The sequence below is a fragment of the Eurytemora carolleeae genome, unplaced genomic scaffold (assembly GCF_000591075.1).
Source record: "Eurytemora carolleeae unplaced genomic scaffold, Eaff_2.0 scaffold700, whole genome shotgun sequence".
Classification (NCBI taxonomy): Eukaryota; Metazoa; Arthropoda; class Copepoda; order Calanoida; family Temoridae; genus Eurytemora; species Eurytemora carolleeae.
Window position 1 is genome coordinate 85,176 of NW_019396590.1, and position 23,076 is coordinate 108,251.

Below are 23,076 nucleotides of genomic sequence, written 5' to 3' on the forward strand. Positions count from 1 at the left end.
AAATCCAGTCTTATAAAAGACTCAAACTTCCTAATCAATTGCAGCATGACGCATGAGATTGATAGAAAAATTTCTTTTTTAAGAATTTTTATATTTTTTTTATTTTCATAATTTAAAATTTGGCAAACCCCCCTCCCAAAAATGAAACTTTTTAGAAAAATTGGTTTTATATTTTTTTCAAATATTTCAGAAAAAGAAAATCAACCCAGAACAGCTGAAACAGACAATCATAAATTAAAACGAACAAAAAATAATTTTCTCATATTTTTGTATTTTTCATATTTTTCATATTTTTGTAGAAGAAATGAATAATGTTTAAAGAAAATGGCGATGTATCTTGAACTTGAATGCAGGTGAGAGAATTTTTTTATTTTCATTTTTATTAGCGGGATTTTTTACAAAATGATTAAACTCAAATTTATTTTTTTGTTTCTCTGTTTTACATTGGTGAAACAACAGTTAGAAAATGTAAAAAAGTAGAACTGTTCACAGTTTGGAACAAATTTATTGCCTCAAACTCAAAATTTCTAATCTTCCTTGCAAACTGAATTCTAGATCAAATAGTCTATGGTCGAAATAGCAAAGGTGTAAATCGTAAAAACCGCATATATCACGTATTGCTTTCAAAAGAAGAATATGGTTCATTTGGTGTAATGTTTCGTTGAACAACTGTACAACGTGCCCAAAGCCCGAAATTTAAAAGAGTAATGTTGAACGAATCTCCTAAGTTCCTTTAGTGGGGTCTAACATTTGTGTAGATTTTGATTTGAGAGATTCGAAAAAAAAGGAGAATATGAAGAAACTAAATAAAATAATATTCTTACCATCGACAAAACTGCTTGACCCCAGTCGTGAAACAACCCGGGATTCAAAACTGGTTTTCATAATGATACCCTGTCTTAAGTTTTGGGCTTTAGCTTCCATAAAGTTAACAGTGATCACTGATCATGTTTTATTGGCACAAGAATAATTTATTTTGAAAGAAAAGAATTTAAATTAAAAAAAACACTCTGAACTGATTCATATAACTCCCAATCCTATTCCCAGCTAGAACAGGATACTCACTAGGCAAATATGACGAAAATCACTTTTTAAATATCGACTTTTATCCTTTCCCGAATGACCTCATGTTTTCTGACATAGATTGGGGGATGATAGGGATAGTAAACTATTAAAATATTGCAAATAATGGGTCCGAAATAATCCCAGAACAGTACCAGAATATGGATAGGAATTTAGTAGAGCATTCAAAATCCATGACTTCCAAACTGGGAGTGAAAAAGGAAATTTTAGATAGATAATCTTTTAGATAAATATCTAATCCAGTTTTTCCAATATTTTCTGAAGCTCGAATCCCTGCAAATAAATACCACTGCAGAGAGATAAACCTCACTCTGAAATCACATAAATTTCAACATTGCATAATCCGAACCAGTACACACGACTCTAAAATTGGCATGATCCGAGCCGGTACAACATGTACTGTATATACATTCAGTTGTACCGTCTAGTTTTAGCTACCCAGTGTAGAATCGACTTAGAACGTTTTATGTTACATATATAGCCTGGCAAGATCCGAACTGGTACAAGGATGCAGGTCTAGTCTTTGCCCAACTGGCCCGTCTAGTAAACTGGCCTAGTATGTGCTTGGCCCGTCTAGTGAACCGGCCCAGTATTTGCTTGGCCCGTCTAGTGAACCAGCCCAGTATTTGCTTGGCCCGTCTAGTGAACTGGCCCAGTATGTGGTTGGCCCGTCTAGTGAACCGGCCCAGTATGTGCTTGGAAAATATTTTCACGAAATTTTTTGCATTTCGCGAACAACTTTGCGAAATGCGAAAGAAAATTTGTCATTAACTCCGGCCTCATATTTCTGGTAACAGGCCCATAGTGCTCCATATGTATCTAGAAAAGGAAAGAATATCATGTTTTCTCTATTTTACAAACAAATTGTGTTTTCAAAATAATTTGATTTTTTAGCAAAAAAAATTCAATTTTTATTTCCGATTTTACTATCCAGCTTCGCAAATATAATTTTAGAACTTTTCTAAATAAAAAGATTTATTGCACAAAGTTGACATTTTTACCAACAGACAGTATTTACTTTATAGTTTATACTTTCTCAATTAAAGGAATTGTCATCGTAATTTAGATAAACTACCACAGCAAGAGTGCCATGAAGAAATCACAACATTTAACCGTCCCATGTCATTATTAGATTATCTCCAAGATTTAACATCGAAATACGCACATAATACTCGAAAAACCTGATATATTCTACAAGAAAAATATTAGCCTTATACATTTTTGAAACGATTATTTTTTTAAAAAATTCTAATTAGTCTCAATTAAATATCAATTTAGACCTATAAACGATCTAATACGGTGTGGGACATCCTGCATATTACCGATGATGGAAGTTCTAATAACCCAATTCCGTTTTTGATTATTTACAAATATTATGAATAAAAGTTTAAGGGATTTTATCGCGATTTTTTAAAGAACATTTCGTTGATTGGGATGTTATTTTGCTTAATTAATGATGGGTCGAAAATGTTAATAAAAAAGTTGGTAAACAAATAAAAAGACAATATTTTTTTACATTGTAAATGATGCAAGACTCCCTCAATATTGCATATAAAATCCTTTAAATGAATCGGCATGATAGTTCTTTTTCATCACTTGTAACATAAAGTTTACCGATCATTATTTTTTACTTTAATGATTTATTTACAAGTGTTGAAAAGTATGATGTAATGCTTTTTATCTTTCAGTTATAAGATTGATTCATTATATTCAAGTTAAAAAAAACATTGAAGTTTTCGCCACAAACTCCGATTATCTAATCCCAATATATTTGCAACCTAAGTTCGTAGACCTTATATAATTCAAACTATGAATTCACATTGAGAACGCACAAACGCGCGTATAACATTAATATTTCATAGCATAATCTATATATAAATTTTGCTTGTCTTGGTGTTTGTTTGTTTGTCTGTCAGGGTGTTTGTATCCAATAAACGTGAAAACGGCTGAACCTATCGGGCCCAAATTTTGTGTGGGACTGGGAAATTTGCCTCAACTTTTGATAGCGGAAATCGAGAAAACCACGGGATTGTTATTAGTTTGGTTTAGCAAAAATCTAGAGTGTGTTGACTTTTATAGGAAAATGTCCATGTAAAGCTGGGTTCCCGATCTATAGTGCATCAAAAAATAATAGCGTTATGATAGGATTTGATTGGAAACCCAGCTTTGCCTGGAAGCTAAGTTTTCCCTTTCAATGTCAACCCACTCAACTTAGAATTTCTATTCCCCTACTAAAGGAATTGCGTCTCTGCCACAAACTCAAGTTTTCTAATCCCTTTATCTTAGCAACCTGAGCTTGTAAACGTTTGATATTTTAAACTTAAATTATTTGACTTAAGAGGATTAATAGTTTGAAATATCTAAGGTCTGTGACATTGGGTTGAAAATTTACAGGGATAAGAAAATCAGAGTTTGTGGCAACAACTCAATTCCTTTCAGGCAAATAGAAGTTGTGTTAGGACTAAAACAAAATTTTCCCTGTAAAAGTCAAACCTACTCAACTTAAAATGGTTAAACCAAGCTAAGAAAATTCCTTACTTCTACACAATCAAAGTTTAAGGCAAATCGATGCAAGTGTCGGAGAGACAATCACCAAACTGCAGAGATTACTACTTTTATGTTTTTGTTACTTTTTGATAAGAACTGTTCTTATTTTTTCTATTTTTAGCGCATGTAAATAATAATGAACTGGCTAGTCTGGCCGAATTTTTAATATTTTTCCATGATAATTCTGTTTAAATCAGCCTCTACCATTTCTTTCAGTCAATCTTTTTCCAAAAATATTTACAAAAACATTTAGAAATTAAATTTTTTCTATATTATTAGGTCAATAAAAACATGTTTTACTAAGAGCAATTATCATTATTACTTCAAAATTTTGTACACTAAGGTTCCTATGGCACTTTGAGTGTTCCTGTGTTTTTAAAAATAAACACCTTAAGATTTCGTAGATTTGTCTAATTTTATTGGCGCTTTACCAACATTTTTTACGTTTACTGCATACCAACAAAAAAAAAACCCAGAAAAACCGAAAATATATTAATATTTTTGTAAATCTAGCAATTTCCATTTAAGAATACATAGCAAAACCACATAAAATGTCGCCTTATGAAATCTATTAAAAAATTAATGACAGTTGTATGCTTTCTCATTGGTCTGCACAAAAAGAAAGCTCCTGAAGGTTTAAAGGGTTTAACACAATTTGTGAAAATGTATCCAAATATCATTGCAGAGTCATAAGTTGTTTGATAATTCTTATTAAACTGCTTTTTTTTTTAATTCAAAGTAGATTATTAGCCCTGAAATATGAAGGACATGCTATTTATATATTACACTCATTGTTTCGCGGCATTTGATCTTAAAAATGTTGAGAATTCGACATCATAAAAAACTCTTGCTGTGTATTCATATATCTAGGATTTACAATATAACATTTTCTGGGTATGTTTTCTCTTTCATTTTTTGTAAAAATAACTGAATGATATTTTTACAACCATGCAATAGATTGCAATATGACAAATATTTTTGCTAAATATTGCTGACAAATCCTTTATATTATAATTTTAACAAAATAAGGAAATTTGTGATTCTGTTCAAAGAAAATTTTGTCAAATCATAGTACACTGCTTTACTCTTAACTCAACAGACACGTTTCATCAAAGGAATTGAGTCTTTGTCACAAACTATGATAAAATATAGGTATTATATGACAAGATAACAAGATGATTTAGATTAAGCTATTTTCCTTAATACAAATTTTTTTTTCTTTTGGCCGATTACAATAGACAACTAACCAGCATTTACAAAATCAATAACATGAGAAATAACATCCTTTTGAGACGGAAAAAACTGATGAAGAGATATTGGAGCTCTAAATTGGATAATCTCTGTATCTTGTTTATTGTCGTCTAAACAGTATATTGTCATGATGAAGAGATATTGGAGCGCTAAATTGGATAATCTCTGTATCGTGTTTATTGTCGCTAAACAGTATATTGTCATAATGAAGAGATATTGGAGCTACACTGGATAATCTCTGTATATCGGTAATTGTCAATCGGTAAATATTCGCGAAAACATTTTCATAAGGGCAACTTTCCAAATGGTTCAATTCCAAATGGCATTACCCAAATTTATTTTTTAAAACATTAGTTAAAAACGTTGTGTCAGAATGGGGTTTTACGGAATTCTAAATGGACCATTATGAAGAAAAGAAATACCATTAAGGGAAAGATACTTTAAATAAATAAAGAAAAATTGTGAAAGGTGAAAACTTTTGTTGTTTATGATTAGATTTAAGTTTAAACTGGGTTGAACTACATTAAATGGAATTTAATTTCAAATTTTTCTCCCTTTTAGCTCATGCTTGTTTAACACGGTACGTCTTGAACAATCAGGAAATATGTTTTTCAGACAGAAAACGAAAAAGGTTTTTTTTCCATTTGGGCAAAGGTTTAACTGGAACTGTCGTGAATCGAGAAACGAAGATTAATCAAATTTTTGTCATTAGTTGCTTGAAGGGAGTGTTCCCGAAAAATTAAAGGGGGTATTTCATAGTATATTTTATATTTTATATACAATGCAATTAAAATAACTATTCTTTGTGCACTAGGTGTCTTTTCCACGTGGAACCATCTTCTTTAGAATACTTTCCACTATCATCAGATTGCATCTAGATGTAAATACAATTAGTTGTATTGATTATGCAATTATTAAGATAAGCCGACACTGCATTAATGCAGTTTATCCATTAAATGCATTGTTTAATCTGCAGTATTTGAGAACATGTTTTTAATAAAATAGAATAAAAAGAAAATGAATTTATCAAGGAGAGAACTGATCAAAGGGTGGAACTGATCAAAGGGTGGAACTGATCAAGGGATGGAACTGATCAAAGGATGGAACTGATCAAGGGATGGAACTGATCAAGGGATAGAACTGATCAAGGGATGGAACTGATCAAGGAATAGAACTGATCAAGGGATGTAACTGATCAAGGGATGGAACTGATCAAAAGATGGAACTGATCAAGAGATTGAACTGATCAAGGGATGGAACTGATCAAGGGATGGAACTGATCAAGGGATAGAACTGATCAAGGGATGGAACTTATCAAGGGATAGAACTGATCAAGGGGTGGAACTGATAAAGGGATAAAACTGATCAAGGGATAGAACTGATCAAGGGATGGAACTGATCATGGAGAAAAACTGTTCAACGAAAGGAACTGGTCAAAAGGGAGGAACTGATTAAGGGATGGAACTAATCAAAGGATGTTACTAATCGAAGGGTAAAGCTGATCAAAGGGTGTAAATTATCAAGGGGTGGAACTGATCAAGGGGGTGGAACTGATCAATGGGTGGAACTGATCAATGGGTGGAACTGATAAAGGGATAAAACTGATGAGGAGAGGAACTGATTAAGAAGAGGAACTGATCAAGGGATGGAACTAATCAAAGGATGGAGCTGATCAAAGTGTTGTGCAACTTTATTTTTCGTCTTTGTTATGTAATAATTAAAAAACAATTCTCATAACGTATCCACCGAAAAAGATGATTTTGAAAGTCGACTTTGCAATCAAACTCAGTAAATATACGTCAAATTATGAATATTCAACTTGATTACTTGTTGCAAAAACTTCTTTACAAGTTCAACAATTCGAACAGATTCTGTTTAGTCCATCGTTATCCTTGATCCAGTGACAATCTTCCAAAGTATACTGATAACTGGAATAATGAGATCCGATCTTGATATCTCCGTGGTGTAAACTTGGTAATCATTTTGTCAATCTCAGTATTTATTGTGTTCTCCAAAGACTGTTTACCAAAGTAAATCTTTCAGTGTTTTCAGAACGTTGTTAATGACTCCATTGATCGCCATTAGTAAAGAAAATACCATAAGGTTTGTTAACAGTTACAAACCTATGCTGAAGCTAAAAATCAGCAGCAGAACGATGGGAAAATCAGCAGCAGAACGATGGGAAAATACTTCTTTATAAAAAAGTTCTTTCATAATGTTAAAGTCATTGATGATATAATATTTAAAAGTCCGTTCAATTTGTATAAAAGATATCGGGTTCTTGACTACACTTGGTTGGGTCAGACAGTCTAGGAAACCTCTTTTTGACTTTGATCATAACAGACTTCCGATAACTGGAGGTCCTGGGTTTAAAGGTGGACATGTTCAACTTTTTTCATTTTGTTTGTTCATCGTTCAACGACCCATTTGGTTCGTTTTGTTTCGAATAAACCGTTTCTTACATGTTAATCAAACATTAAAAAAATTTAATCGTGTACTAATGTAACATATGTATTTTTAAATTTGATTTTCAATGAGCCCTTCCACCTCCCCCCCCCCCCCCCCCCCTCCCCCCCCAAAAAAGTCTGTTTTATTTTATCCATCTAACTAAGTTTCTTTAAATTGCCGTACCATTACTTGTGTCTTTATGAAAATATATTTTTGGAGGCTGATACTATCTCTATATGTAGCTTTATGGAATTACCATACATATACAGGGAATTGAGAGACGACTTGAAAGTCGTCTTTGATTTCTGATGTTTAATGCATCGCAAAGAAAGTAAAAAACCAATTCTGTACGTCCGACGAGCTTTTCAGAAAGTGGACTACCTTTCTTGTATCTTAAAAAGTGACGAAGCTATTAGATATTAATACAATTTTGATGTATTAAAGAAATTGAAATTTGAAATTTTAAAAATTTTTGATGATACTTAAGTTGTATTTCTCCTCCATTTAAAAATTTGTGAGCTTCCCCTTTAAGATTTAAAAAAAAATATTCTGAATTTTGTCCTCGAACTATTTCGATTTAAATAAGATTTGAGAAAAAGAAATCAATTCAAGTCAATTTTATTCCATTCTTTCTCAATATTTGTTTCTTTTTTCCTACGAAACAATTTAATTTTTCGTAAGAGATTTTGCAATCAACATGTCATTTTCAAATATTATTGCAGAGAAGGGGAGGAGGAGTTTCAAACAATCTTTTGGCAAGTTCTGGATTATGTCATTTCATCAGTGGGCATTATAGGTAATGGTCAAAATTAAAAAATTAAAATCTTCTAATTCTTTACAAAGATAATGATAATTCTAAATTAAACCTATTCCTGCTGGGGGGGGGGGGTCAATTTGCCCCCCCCCCCTGTAGTTTTTTTTACATAACTCAAAAAGTATTGGTCTGAGGCTGTTGAAATTTTCTGATTTTTCTTACATTCCCAAAGCCCTCCCTTAGGCCTAAAACCGGGCTTTAATACTAACTGCCTGAGTCCTCAGGCACACTGCCTGAATGACTGCTTTTGCCTGTAACAAACTAAATCTTTGTTTTGACCCACTTTCACTTGTCAGATTTTGATAAAATTTAGCTTTTTGGAAAGCCTATGACATAAGGAAACGGATTGCACAAGTTTTGCGAAAAAAAATTGCAAATTTTTTGCAAACAACCTGTCAAAGGAAATTTGCACATTTTTAGTTTTTCTTGATTAAAAATCAGGTTTTTTAAAACTTTGCAAAAATATTTGCATATTTGAAATGGCATGGTCAAGGGCTTTTCAAAAATGTATAATTTTTCATTTTTTGGACAAATTTTTTTTTGCAAACATTTTTACTATAAAACTGGATTTTGCGATAAAAAATTCAATTTTCGCAAATTTGCAGATTCTAAAAGTAGAGCACAAGAGCTTTCTAATGATGTATCATTTGTCATATTTCGGCATAAAACATGGGATTTAGAGGGGGGGGGGTCAATTTGCCCCCCCCCCCCAGCGTATCCTGGTTTTCAAGTACCCCAGCAGGGATAGGGTTATCAATCCCTATATCTTTTCATTTTCAACCAGAGCTGGGAACTTTAGAATGGATAACCTAACTACTTAATCCGAATATCCACTGTGGAAACTTTTAATTTTAGTCCTTACTCTACTCTTTTTATCTCTCTTTTTGGATATCCATACATTGTTTTCTCCAATGAAAGGGCAGTAATATACTTCTTAAATTGTATTGACCAATGACAGCCTTGAAATTGAATTCTATCCCATAATAGAAATCAGCAATTTCTAACAAATAAAGAATTTGCTGTTGGCAATTTTGTAAATTAATTGGTGAAGAAAATATTTAATAATATTTTTGAGATTATTTTTTAATCTCAAGATTATTTTAGCCTCGAGATTAGCAAAAAGAGAGGATTAAGCATCAATTTATCCTGACATCCACAATTTTTAAGTTCCCGGCTCTGATGGTGTAAACCGCTAATATATCAAAGTGTGTTTTAGGAAACCTTATTTCCATTTCAATATTGGTCAAGAAGGAATTCAGGTTAATTTTTCTAATAAAAGAAAATATAAAACAAATACTTCATATTTGTTGACCAGCAAAATATCTATTAAAGTTTTATTTTTAGAGAGACGTTTCATCGTCTACTGTTGAGCTTAGCAGTGGTTGATTTGATATTCATCATCTCCGTAGTGATTAGGTAGGATAACAATCACAATTGCAGATATTTGTAGGGGAAGGGGGTGGGTTTATTTTTTAACAGAAAAGAAAATGATAAGTTCCGTAGCTCAAAAAGACAAATAATGAAAGACAAGAGAAAATTTATAAAAAAAAGAAAAGAAAAACTCTTGAAAAGCTAATTAGGGAGGGAAAAACGTATTAAAAAAAAAACTCTGATCAAGATGATTTAATGGGAATAATTATAACATAGATACATATATTTTACGAAGATTATCCACTCCATATATTATCCTGTCGATGTGTTGTCTTTCTGCATTTTTTCTTTTACGACAATTGACTCTCGAAAGTTTGTCAATCTAGAATTTTTTTCTCTCACTCAAAAAAAGCCTAAAATATTTAAAATACCTAATTTTAGAACTTTTTACAGTAGGTTAATCCAAGTTCCTAGCATCAAAAACCTTGTATTTTCAACAATAAATAACTTTATTTTGAGCTCCAATTTCGATTTACCAAATTATAACTTCATAATTCTATTTTTTTTTCAACAAAAAGAAATAAAGTTCTGACTAAATATCCATTTTTTCTTGTCTCTTCTTTAAGTTTTTTCTTGAATAAACAATATAACTTTCATTACTTGCATTTTTTCTTAAAATTTGTTTCAAAATGACAAAAACTTTTTATGCTATAGAATTAAAAATAAGAATTTTATTTGTTATTTATCAATAACAATGAGATTTTCAAATCTATCTTCTGACGTAGAATCCTTTTTATTGAAAATACTCTGTGCATTGATTTAAAGAAATAATTTTTATTTAAGAAATATTCTACGAAATGTTCGGCAGGAGAAAGAGCAGTTTCTAAATCAATTGAATGCATCTATTCACAGGTGTTGTTTACTAAAAATCCTTTATTTCAAGTTCCTTTTCATTCAAGTGCATTTTCAAAGTTTTAGAGTTAACAATGCTCTTTATTTAATTTTATTAAAGGAACTGAATTTTAAAAGAATAGTTTAGATCTAGAAGAAAAAGATTGTCATTAGAAATCGTCCTAACACCATCACAGCTTTAAAAAATATCAACTATCTATCTATTTAGCCAAGTATTATATTCTAAAAGTTATTTTTGTGCTTTGTAGAATCAACAAAATCTTAATTGTATTTACATGTCGGACCCAAAGTTTGAAAAATGAACAAATTTGAATTTAAAAATAATTTAGTTTAAAAATATACAAAAAAAAAGATAATTAAAAAAATTTTAATCGTCGATGCTATATCTTATATTCAACAATTCCCGACAGCTTTTATACTTAACACAATTTTTTGGGCTTTTATGTGTAATATGGGCTGGTGGGGGGGGGGGGAATCGACCCCTCTTATGATTTTGTTTTGCGAACAGTTTCTATTTATTTCACTGTGCTCCTAAAATATTAAAATATCAATATTTTATTTTACCGAATGGAGTGTAGAGAGAGAATGAATAGTTTCTGCAAATGGGAGTTTTGTGGAAATGAATTTTTGTTTTCTTGTTCAGAATTTATAAAGATATGTACTAATGGTTTTTTTCCCAACCGGTTTATATCGGTAGATCATACATAAGGGATTTGATACCACCCCCCCTATGATTTTGCCCTAAGAGTTGAGATATGGGAGTGTGATACTGATGCATGTTCTTAGTCCAACTTTTCAAGGCCTGCTCGTTAACTAAGCTCTAATTTTAAGGGTTAGGGTGCAAGGGAGAATTTTTAAAAAGTTCACAAAATACATCGGAAAAATGTTCAAAAATAATAATTTTCACAAATATTAACATGTGACACATGTTATTACATCCATTTTCAAGGGCTTTTTGAATATTTATTTTTTAGCACTGTAGCTTAATTAATAGAAAAGTTATTAGGCATTTCTGATTTTTAAACACCGACCCGCCGTTTGACTGTCCTCCATAAAAAAATGATTTGCAAAATATGTTTACAACCATGATGTTGAAAAGTGATGAAGTTTAAGTCACATAGAAAAAATCACAGGGGGGTTTACCCCCCCCCTCATTCCCCCACCCCCCAGCCGTAATAGGGTTAATAAATTGCAGATTGTATCAATTAAAGGGTAATTCTTGCAAAAAAAAATCAAGTGGAGATGGGTTAAATCTCTAAAAGTGTACTTTTGAGAATATTTACTCAATTTCAAGGATTTTTAATATCGAAGACGGTATTTTCCATGAGTAAAAATTTTTCACTCGCGTGCAAGTGAATGGTCCAGAATTACATGCAGCAATTATATTTTTGTGAACTCCGTAAGTTTACTGGACTTTATCACAGGCAGCCGTAGTACATTTGAATTTCCGAGCCGGGTCAACCTTTCCGGTCCCAGTTTGTACTGTATCTCCCGGTCATTGGGTAAATAAAGCAGACACTCAATAGGACTAGCCAGTGTAACAAGGTTGACACGGTCAGACTTTAGGTTAAATTTACTTTTACCAAAGGGTCAGAGGTGCTTGTTTTTCACTCTTAGCATTTTAGCGTTTTCAAGCTTTTTTTCTGTTAAGACCCTAAAGAAAGAAGTAAAATTAGACGCAGAATCAAAATTGTTTCGGATTTAGCCTATACCCCTTTCATTTTTCGCGAGCACTCCCTTTAGCTGTGCAAATGGGGACAGAGGCGGAATAGGGGTAATCGAAATCATGGATTTTCCTGGATTGAAATTTTGAACTCTTCCAAAGCATTTTCCACATATGTTCACCATAAGTCACTGTTTTAGCCCTGTAAACTTCGCTATCTTCAATCCCGGACGGTGTCTGTTATTCTTAATTTTATTTTAGAAACGGGATCAACTTTACGGAGGATATTTTTATATCGGAGAATACAGAGGATGATACAGTTCAGAGGTAATATAGGATACATGGATACAGGACAGGAATACAGGATACATGGATACAGGACAGGCATACAGGATACATGGATACAGGACAGGAATACAGGATACATGACGAGGATATATAGGAAAGGAGTAGGATACAAGGTTCAGAATAAGGATAAAGGATATTGGATATACAGGATAAAGGTCACATTGTAATAAATATCGGGTAACACAATATTCTGTAAACCTGCAGTACATTATTAAATGTGCTTGTAAACTTTTACGTATAAAATCCATTATTCATTTGAACTATGTTTACAAATAAATATGTAGCATGATTAGCTTAATCATGTGAGCTATAGAATGATGTACATCTTAAATGCGCCTATTTTTACTGTGCTTTAATATGTAACATGATTGTCTTAATCATGTGATTACATCTATTATCTTTAACTTGTAACATATAAACCTCAAATACATTAGTTGATATAAAGACTCTGTACTGTTTACTATGAGACAGTAATAATTCCCTGTTTTGATAAACAGGTTCAGGATCATGCCTATTTGGTTTGGCATTGATCATTAAGAGCTTCTTATTGATATCGATAGCTAACAAGATTGCGCTCAGTGGTAGTGATGTTGATAGTTCACGGGATTGTAGCCATGTGGATTGTGTTCTAGTCATGACATTGATAAGTACCACAGGGTTGTAGCAGTGTGGATAGTGCTCATTGATTTGGCATTGATTGTTACGAGCTTCTGATTGATATCGATAGCTTACAAGATCACATCCAGTGGTAGTGGCATTGATAGTTCATGGGATTGTATCCGTGTGGATCTTGTTCTAGTTGAGACATTGATAAGTACCATGGATTGTAGCAGTGTGGATAGTGCTCATTGATTTGGCATTGATTGTTACGAGCTTCTGATTGATATCGATAGCTTACAAGATCACATCCAGTGGTAGTGGCATTGATAGTTCATGGGATTGTATCATTGTGGATCGTGTTCTAGTTGAGACATTGATAAGTACCTTGGATTGTAGCCGTGTGGATTGTGCCTTTTGATTTGGCATTGAAAGTAATGAGCTTTTGTTTGATATCAATAGCTAGCAAGATCGTGCCCAGTGGTTGTGGCGTTGACAATTCACTGGATTGTATCCGTGTGGATCGTGTTCTATTTGAGACATTGATAATTACCACAGGATTGTATCCATGTGGATTGTGCCTTTTGATTTGGCATTGATAGTTACGAGCTTCTGATTGATATTGATAACTTTCAAGATCGTTCCCAGTGGTACTAGCGTTAATAGTTCACAGGATTGTAGCCGTGTGTTGACTATCGATAGTCAAGAGAACCTGAGTTGTACCTGGATAGATCCTTGTTCGGGAAACTGTTATGGAGTAGGGCAATTACTACAATAGGATATATGATATAGGATATAGGATATAGGATATAGAATATAGGATATAGGATATTGGACAAAGCATATAGGATATGGGATAGGATATTGGATATAGGATATAGGATATAGGATATAGGATATAGGATATAGGATATAGGATAAAAGATATAGGATATAGAATATAGGACACAGGATACAGGATACAGGATAAAGGATAAAGGATATGATATAGGATAAAGGATAAAGGATATATTATATAGGATAAAGGATAAAGGATAAAGGATAAAGGATATAGGATATAGGATAAAGAATACGGAATGCACGATATCTGATCCAGAATTCATAATACAGCATACATAACACAGGACACATAATACAGAAAAAAGTAGAGAATAATTAAGGATACAGACTATATGATAAAATGGTAAATCTTGCACTTTTTCAGAGAGCTGTTTGAGGTTCGACATGAAGTTATTTTCCTGGAAAATGTGACGGATATTTTTAGTTTTGAAATAAGGTAGAATTTTACTAATGTCGTCTTGACAACTTTACAATAGTTTTTATACTACGGTGGTATGCGATTTTATCAATATAATAAAGACGACTTTCGATTTCAATTTTAATTTATAAACAGCTTTTAAACAGCATGGATAAACAAAAACATGGAAACAGAGAGAAACTGTCAATTAAAAAAGCTCCAATTTAATTGCTTGTAAACTTGTAGTTTGAAAAAAATCTGGTTAACAGTTAAAACTTAAACTAAAAAGTTGTCTTCATTATATCGCTATACTCGCCTGCCACAGTATTATACCTAAATCTCAGAAATTGTGCAAATAAATAAATATCCTTAAAATAAGCGAAAACAGTTTTTATGAAACTATTGTGTACTTTATCATTCTTCCTCACTTCATCGTGAATTTCATAATACCATTATAAAGTAATCATCGTGCTATAAAGTTAAATTAGCTGTACAGTGTAGATTATAGCACGTGTGCTATTAAGTCCTGATTGGTTCCCGGATTTTCTCTAAAAATTTTATGATATTTCCAAAATATTTGTTTTCAATTAAAATGAAAATCAAATTGAAATCAACTTTATATTTTGACTTCTACTTTGTTTCAAAGCTTATTTGATCCAGAAATAGCCGTTGAAATAAGACAAGTACACAAACGTTTCATAAAATTACCTATGACACTTTTATTTTGGTTTGCAGTGCAATAAAGTTTTGTACTTAAATTTTCTCTTGCTTTTTAGATTATATTTTGTTTTAAATCTTTTCGATAAAGAGAAAATTTCTGTCCAAAACTTTATAACTCTGCGAACCAAAATAAAATGGTATTAATAGTTTTAGTGCTCCAGGTAATTATTCAATTAAAAACTAAATATCTTCAGCATTCCATAAGGAGTAGTTTAAGAAGACGACATTTTATAAATTCTTTCAATGTTCTGAAATTCTGAGTTTAACTGTCGATAAACTGAAATGAACATTGAACACTCATCTCAAACTTTTTAAACCTTTTAAATTTGCCACCTGATGCTGCAGACCAAGGATACGTTTACATGAGAGTTTGAAATACCAAAGGTTCACACCAACAGGTTGCAAAGATATATTTGTTTTGTTTTTTTACAACCATTTATTTGAGTATAAGTCAAAAACGGATCTATCCCGTTTTGTCAAATTTTCGATTTGTCATCTTTTCTATTTTTAGATTTATGTATTTTGCTTCTATATACTTCATCGTCTCCATCAGGTAACACAAAAATTAAAACATTTCTATTGTTTTTTAATTAGAAATATTGTTCACAATTTTTGGTGCATGGTACCAACTATTTATGAGAGAAAACCGATACCTTAAATTTTGTATTTTAAGGAGGGAGGGGGGAGTAATTAGTTGGTAGATTTTAAATGAGATATTGATTAAATGATTTTTAGAATAATTGTCCTTAAGACATCATTATTATTCATAAATGTTGTTAAAGCCTTTGACACAAACATAAATAGGTTTTCGACAAAAAAAATCTAGTAAATCCGCAAAGGATTTGTAATGAAAATATGTTCTAAAGTCAAATACATTTGTTTTGATTTAAGGATTGCTTTTGCATCAGCATTTTCCCAACTTTAATCAGTCGTCTTTTCCAGTTTTTCTGGAGACCACTAACCACAGCACTAGATAAACATTGGTTTTTATTGTTGAAATGTGCTTTTATCAATTTTGAGTTTCTGGGAACAATTTTAAAAGAATTTTGTCGAAAAATTCATTTTAATCTTTTCTTGAGGAAAACTTGACATTAATTAACCCTATCCCCGTTGGGGTACTTGAAAACCAGGATACGCTGGGGGGGGGTCAATTTGACCCCCCCTCTAAATCCCATGTTTTATGTCCAAATATGACAAATGATACATCATTAGAGAGCTCTTGTGCTCTACTTTTAGAATCTGCAAAAAATTTGCAAATTTGCGAAAATTGAATTTTACTTTTTGAGTTATGTAAAAAAAACTACAGGGGGGGGTCAAATTGACCCCCCCCCCAGCGGGAATAGGGTTAAACAAATTTTAAGATCAGCTTTTTTACTTTATTGCATACTTCTCATAAATTGTTGTTAAAAAATAATATTTAGTATTTTTGACAAGATATTTTGCAACATAAGACAGATGGTATTATTTTTTTATTTCCAAAAAATATAAATGGTCCGTTCCAGACAAAAGAAAATTATACTTATAAGCTTTTTTAGACATAAATAATACTTAAAACCTACCATTAAAAAAATTACATTTTTTTATTAAATCTGCTGAAATTTTGCAATTTATATTATAAATTCCTGAATTCAAAATCTGTCAAGAATATTTTGAAGAATTATTTTATTCTATCTGAAATATGTCATTTAATGTACTAGGCCTTTTCAAACAGTTTTAATGGATGATTTTTAAATCTTCAACAAGTTCAATAATAAAAGCACTTTTGATAAAAGCATTAAATCTTACTGCAAACAAGTCTACGTGGAAAGTTCGGGATTTTATTTTTTTTAGATTTTAATAAAAAGTTTAGATGACGGGACTTTTCGGTGAAGTAAATTCAATAGTTTGATTTGTTCAAAATGTGCATTTGCTAAAAAAAGTCCAAAAAAATAGTGATGAAATTAAAAGATGGGTCCTTGAAAACCGTTTACAATGGCCGCGGGAACTTATTGAACACAAGGGCGCACTCCGAGGGGGGGGGGGGGGGGGGGGGCTGTAGGACTTTAAAAAGTCCAATGAACATTAGACACAGACCTATTTAACTTCTTACGAAATTTTATAACTAATTAGTAATGCTATTTGCTTAATTTGTAACTTCAAGTTCACTTCAGTATTTCTTTAAAGTCGTCTTCCTATTCTACAGTTTTGTGTTTTGTATAAAAGTTTGTGTGTTTCAGTGCTGAAAGATACTTTGGAGTTTGCTATCCTATAAAATCAAGGAAACTATCAACATTTTTCCAATTTACACAACACAGGATAATTCACCCTATATCTAAAGATGTCAATTTACATCGGTACCATTAGAATATATATTAGAGTGGAATTTAGACAATCCCTCGGTATGAATTTTGTCAGTCCTTTTCAGCCTGAAAGGGAGTTCAAAGTGTACAAATCATGTAAATGTTCACAAATTATATGCAGTAGAGTACATTAATACAGTACGTTCCCTAGACTATCCATTTCAATTTTGAATTTTTTAAAGCTGTTAAATAAACTTTATAATGTATTAGGTGAATAAAAAACATTAATTTATAACGAAAAATCATCGTTTGTAAAGTGAAAGGCATAGAGTGTATGTGAAATGATCATTGGTCAATTATGAAACCAGCCTATTTCATAATTTGGTTTTCTTTTAATATTAATTTTAGATTTTCTATGAAATGATGTTCCAGGGCCCAAAAGGTTATAGAAGTACACCTAGAGTATGGAAACAGTACAACAGAATGGCAGTTTTACACTTTTTCTGGTAAATTCCACTCTAATATATATTCTATTCTCTTTGCCTTTATAGCTTTGTCTGATCAAGTAATTATTTTCAATTGTGTTTTCTCTACAATGTAAAAAGTGACTTGCGCTTTTCTACTGCAGGAAGATATGTATGAACTAACAAAATTAATGCTTTCAAGTTTCAAACTTTAAAATCACAACAAAGCTTTAAGGGTACCGTTTCTAATCAGGCATTGTCATCTGTGCATCTGGAATAATGTCGACGTAGCACATTTTTAAATAAAGAATAGAAACTGTATTTTATTTTCAAATTTCCATTTCTTTCCTATTTAAATAGGTTCTATTTAATGTTTTACAGTTCATTTACATTTATTTTACGAGTTTTTGGCATTTCCTTTCATCGTTAGATTCTAGATTTCGTTTTAGTTTCTTTAGTTTTGCTCTAATTGTTTAAGTTTTCATGTGTAAATGTAATTAATGTTGAAAATCTTTGGCAGAGTTAAAGGACGTAAACGGTTTTACTTATATTTCATACCCGTCCTCATGCTAAGGTTAGCTATATTTACGTCCTCATGCTAAGGTTAGCTATGTACATCCTCATGTTAAGGTTAGCTATGTACATCCTCATGCCAAGGTTAGCTATAATTACGTCCTCATGCTAAGGTTAGCTATATTTACGTCCTAATGCTAAGGTTAGATATATTTACGTCCTCTTGCTAAGGTTAGCTATGTACATCCTCATGCTAAGGTTAGCTATGTACATCCTCATGCCAAGGTTAGCTATAATTACGTCCTCATGCTAAGGTTAGCTATATTTACGTCCTCATGCTAAGGTTAGCTATATACAGGTCCTAATGCTAAGGTTAGCTATATTTACGTTCTCATGCTAAGGTTAGCTATATTTACGTCCTCATGCTTAGGTTAGCTATATTCACGTCCTCATGCTAAGGTTAGCTATATTTACGTCCTCATGCTAAGGTTAGCTATATTTACGTTCTCATGCTAAGGTTAGCTATATTTACGTCCTCATGCTAAGGTTAGCTATATTCACGTCCTCATGCTAAAGTTAGCTATATTCACGTCCTCATGCTAAGGTTAGCTATATTTATACCATGTATGCAGTGATGGGGCAAAATATTCAACTTTTCCGACAAAATCAGAGAAGTTTAAAATTTCAAAATTGTTTATTTGCTTTCCCTACACTATACTGCGCCAACTTGTGGTCCTGTTAGAAGATATACATAAAAACATTTGCTTTAAAACGATAGTTTTTTAGTTCGTTTCCCGTGATACTTTCTCTGAGGATGAAATTGTGCATGGTTTAATAAAAGCAAACTTTTACAGAATACAATTTCGATATTTTGGAACCTTCTTAATTTCCAAGTATGTGTATGGTGCCTGAGAATTTAGAAACAATAATTTGAACATCATCTCTGATTTTGAATTATTGATTGATAAGAAAAAAATCTCTTGACATGAGGTTCAGCTTCTTTCTATCTTAAAATCGACGGAGATATAAGCTAAGGTTATAATGCAAGGAAAGTTATTTCAGAGGTGTACGCATCTTTTGTACTGCAGTGTACTGTCTCAGAGCCCGAAATTTAAAAGAGTATCGTTGAACGAAACTACCGAGTTTCTTTTCTGGGGTCTTAGCATTTGTGTAGATTTTGATTTAAGAGATTCGAAAAAAATGGAGAATATAAACAACTTGAAAAAAAAATATTTCATTACAAGAATATTGATATTCACAAAACTGCCTAACCCCATTCGCGAAACCCGGGTTTTAAAACTGGTTTTCATTACGATACTCTGTCTTAAGTTTTGGGCTCTGGGCGGTAATGTAAACACAAGACGGATGTCGAAGCCTGACATGGTATCCATCTTTCACATAAAAAATAAATGAAATATTCTGGTCATAGTAAACTATTATGTGAATCATCAAAATTGTCAAAATTTAATGCTTTTAACCTCCTCGGATACTTAGCGAACACTGATACATCTATTCTTGATTACAAATTCCGCCCAGAGAGAACTGGTTTCAATATGTACACAGAGTATACACGACCACAATTAACTTTCCTTGGATAAAATAAGATTTTGTTAAAGATCCCAAAATATAAGAATCTGTATGGATTAAATTCTTTTTTCTAAATTTAATACCCTGTAAATAAATGAAAGAAATTTCTTTTGATCAAAATGGTGTCCCAATAAACATGGGATTTCTGTGACGATTTGGATATCGTCTTTGTAAAGGATTTTTTGATTTTATCTATGGCTGATGTCTACTAGGAAACCTATAATCCCGTCTGCTACAGTTCAAAATCTGTTTGTTTATGTTTTTATTGTAAACTGAGTTGCACCAAATAGATTATTTATTAAAATAGATGGCAATTTGTAGAATTTCTTCACTCGCAGTACAGCTGTATTCTTACGTCACAAGTGTAGATAGAAAATAAAATAACATGTAAATAAAAAATAAAATAACATTTAGATAGAAAATAAAATAACATTTAGATAGATAATAAAATAACATTTATCTGTTTTTATTTTTATTTTCTCTATCTTTTTCTATCTTTGTATTCTCTATCTTTTTTTATCTATGTATTCTCTATCTTTTTCTATCTTTGAATTCTCTATCCTTTTCTATCTTTGTATTTTCTATCCTTTTCTATCTTTGTATTCTCTATCTCTTTCTATCTTTGTATTCTCTATCTTTTTCTATCTATGTATTCTCTATCTTTTTCTATCTTTGTATTCTCTATCTGTTTCTATCTTTGTATTCTGTATCTTTTTCTATCTTTGTATTCTCTATCTTCTTCTATCTTTGTATTCTCTATCTTTTACTATCTTTGTATTCTCTATCTTTTTCTATCTTTGTATTCTCTATCCTTTTTCTATCTTTGTATTCTCTATCAGTTTCTATCTTTGTATTCTCTATCGTTTTCTATCTTTGTATTCTCTATCGTTTTCTATCTTTGTATTCTCTATCCTTTTTCTATCTTTGTATTCTCTTTCGTTTTCTATCTTTGTATTATCTATCTTTTTCTATCTTTGTATTCTCTATCGTTTTCTATTTTTGTATTATTGTTTCGCTAGGCAACCTCTGCCTAGCAAATATTATCTGGTAAAATGACAAAAAGTAAAAATATTCTACCTTTCACTCATTGCATGAGAAGCTATAGGTTTGATCGTAACCACTCTGTATTGAATAGATAGATAGGACAAGCTCTCTGTAATACTGGATATCAGGTTCACCGCATCTTTTCTGCAACCCAGAGTAGATTGTAAAGGTTCGATCTAAAACAAGGATCGACGGTAAAAATAAGCAGAAAATATAATGAAATAGACTAAATATAAATCAATGTAAACTATCCAAAAAACATTGTCATATTTAACTAAAAGAACCGAGCAATTGACAGAAGAAAAACGTCACATTAGATATTGTCGACGAAATAAATAAACATGTACCTTATATTTCCCTTGAATCTCGCAAAAGAGTGAATATATCTTGAATCAGCGTTTTTAAAAGGATAACAAATTCCTCTTTTATCCTTTACTTTGAATGCTTAACCGGGACTGAAGCTGTGTGGATTCCTGGAATTGAAATTTCTATACCGGGCTGATACAGAGTACAACTTCAATACCGGCGCGGGAAATTTAAATTATACAACAAACTTGAAGACGAAATTTGAATCTTATAAAATATACAGAGTGAGCCAAAACTCACGAAACACTCCCCCGGGAGGAAAAATTTCGTCTACAGTAAAAAAACACCAAGAGTTGGTACCATGTCTATTGTATCTCACGACCACGATAACGACAAATAATATACTAAAATCACTGAACATAATTTATTTCTATAAAACAAAAGATAACTTACAACAGGTTTTAAATAATCTTGGCAGAAAAACCAACATATTCAGAACTATTTGGTCTTAATCAGATCCCAAACCTATTAGTAATTGTAATCATAAGATCTGGAACAACCAAACAAATAAAACTTTAATCAACATTGCTGAAAAGAGAAAACAAAAAAAATCTAAAAAATCAAAGAAACTCTGAAAACTCTAACTCCATGTCGACATCTTCCTCTCTGCTCCTAGTCTCAGTCTCCACAGAAGCAGCTAACTTCTGAGCGTCTGTCAATACCTTAACAGGTTTCTTCTTTCTTCCCTTTGACTTCCTCTTATCTGGGACGATTTTTCTAGCTTTAGGTATTGGAAGAGTAAAATCCTCCAAGAACATCTCTTCATCCACTTCCACAACCTCCATCATAACTGATCCATTCTCAGTATCTAAACCCATATCAGGCTTAGGATCACTAGTACTATCTCCAGACTTGATTTCAGCAGCTCCAGTCACTTCATTCTTATCACTATCTTCAACCTCAGACTCAGATGCAAAGGGATCCACAATAGGAGCAGAACAACCAATAGGAGCAAGATCCACAACAGGTGCTGGATCTGCAATTACAGCAGGTTCATCCACAACAGGTTCATTACTGACAACTGAAGATGGAGTCGAACCAGGATCAATCCTGCGAAACTTACCCCTACCCCTAGATTGTGACCGACCTCGTGATTGAGACCTTGCTCTCTTTCGCTCCCTCTTTCTAGCTTGACTAGGAAGCTCAGGATAATACTCCCTCCATCTTGCACGTTCGACAGAATCCTGAGAATCAACCATCATTTGCAGATATGCAACCCTTTCATCCCGGATCTTCATCTCTTCTACAGCAACAGCTTTCTCTGCTTTGGCAACTTTCAGTTGCTCCAGCAGATCACCGGTCAACTTCTCTTCAACAATGCACACCCGCATTGCATGAATATTGAATATTCTCCGATACAGGAATCTAATCGCATCATAACAATTTTGATAGAACCTCCGGAAGAATTGATTACTCTTGACATTCTTCAGAAAACTAGTAATTTCTCCCGGGTAGGTCCTAGCCCAGTGCAACAACACAAACTTCATAATTCTTCCAACCTGCTTAGAATATTGGAGAAATCCACTATACTTAGCCATAGGATCTACACCTTTAGGCAATGCCAATCCAGGATGAACAGTAAGACCAGCAGGAGCATCCTTAGATACAGCAACATTCCAATCAATCCTCCTCAGTCTAGATACAGAGAAACCAAATCGAGCATAGAGTAACATCTCTTCTGTTACCTCTCTGAGTTCAATACCAGAACCCCAACTAATCCTGGCTTTCCTGAGTATGGTGACTTGTCTCATAAAGTGCTCTCTAGGCTGGACAATAAATCAAAATTACATCTCCGTGTAATGCAGATGCTTTTTGGCTTTAGACAACAGTAA

The 23,076-nt window shown here is 32.4% G+C and overlaps 2 protein-coding genes across 4 annotated transcripts in view; one reads left to right on the forward strand and one right to left on the reverse strand.

Moving 5' to 3' along the window:
• Positions 1-245: 245 nt before the first annotated feature.
• Positions 246-23,076, forward strand: part of LOC111705990 (FMRFamide receptor) — a 44,491-nt gene continuing 21,660 nt past the window's right edge. For all 3 annotated transcript variants that reach the window (XM_023478718.1, XM_023478719.1, XM_023478720.1), the window contains exons 1-10: positions 246-353; positions 8,052-8,125; positions 9,360-9,402; positions 9,488-9,559; positions 10,358-10,426; positions 12,351-12,416; positions 14,239-14,310; positions 15,503-15,544; positions 17,208-17,249; positions 18,255-18,308. In XM_023478718.1, the coding sequence (XP_023334486.1) occupies positions 325-353; positions 8,052-8,125; positions 9,360-9,402; positions 9,488-9,559; positions 10,358-10,426; positions 12,351-12,416; positions 14,239-14,310; positions 15,503-15,544; positions 17,208-17,249; positions 18,255-18,308 (563 nt within the window). In that variant the 5' untranslated portion in view covers positions 246-324. The remainder of the gene's footprint in view (positions 354-8,051; positions 8,126-9,359; positions 9,403-9,487; positions 9,560-10,357; positions 10,427-12,350; positions 12,417-14,238; positions 14,311-15,502; positions 15,545-17,207; positions 17,250-18,254; positions 18,309-23,076) is intronic.
• On the reverse strand, positions 5,676-23,004 carry LOC111705991 (uncharacterized). The gene is made up of 3 exons (XM_023478721.1): positions 21,226-23,004; positions 20,912-21,054; positions 5,676-5,755 (listed from the first exon to the last, which is right to left on the reverse strand). The coding sequence occupies exon 1, from the start codon at positions 22,993-22,995 to the stop codon at positions 21,805-21,807; it is 1,191 nt and encodes a 396-aa protein (XP_023334489.1). The 5' UTR covers positions 22,996-23,004; the 3' UTR covers positions 5,676-5,755; positions 20,912-21,054; positions 21,226-21,804.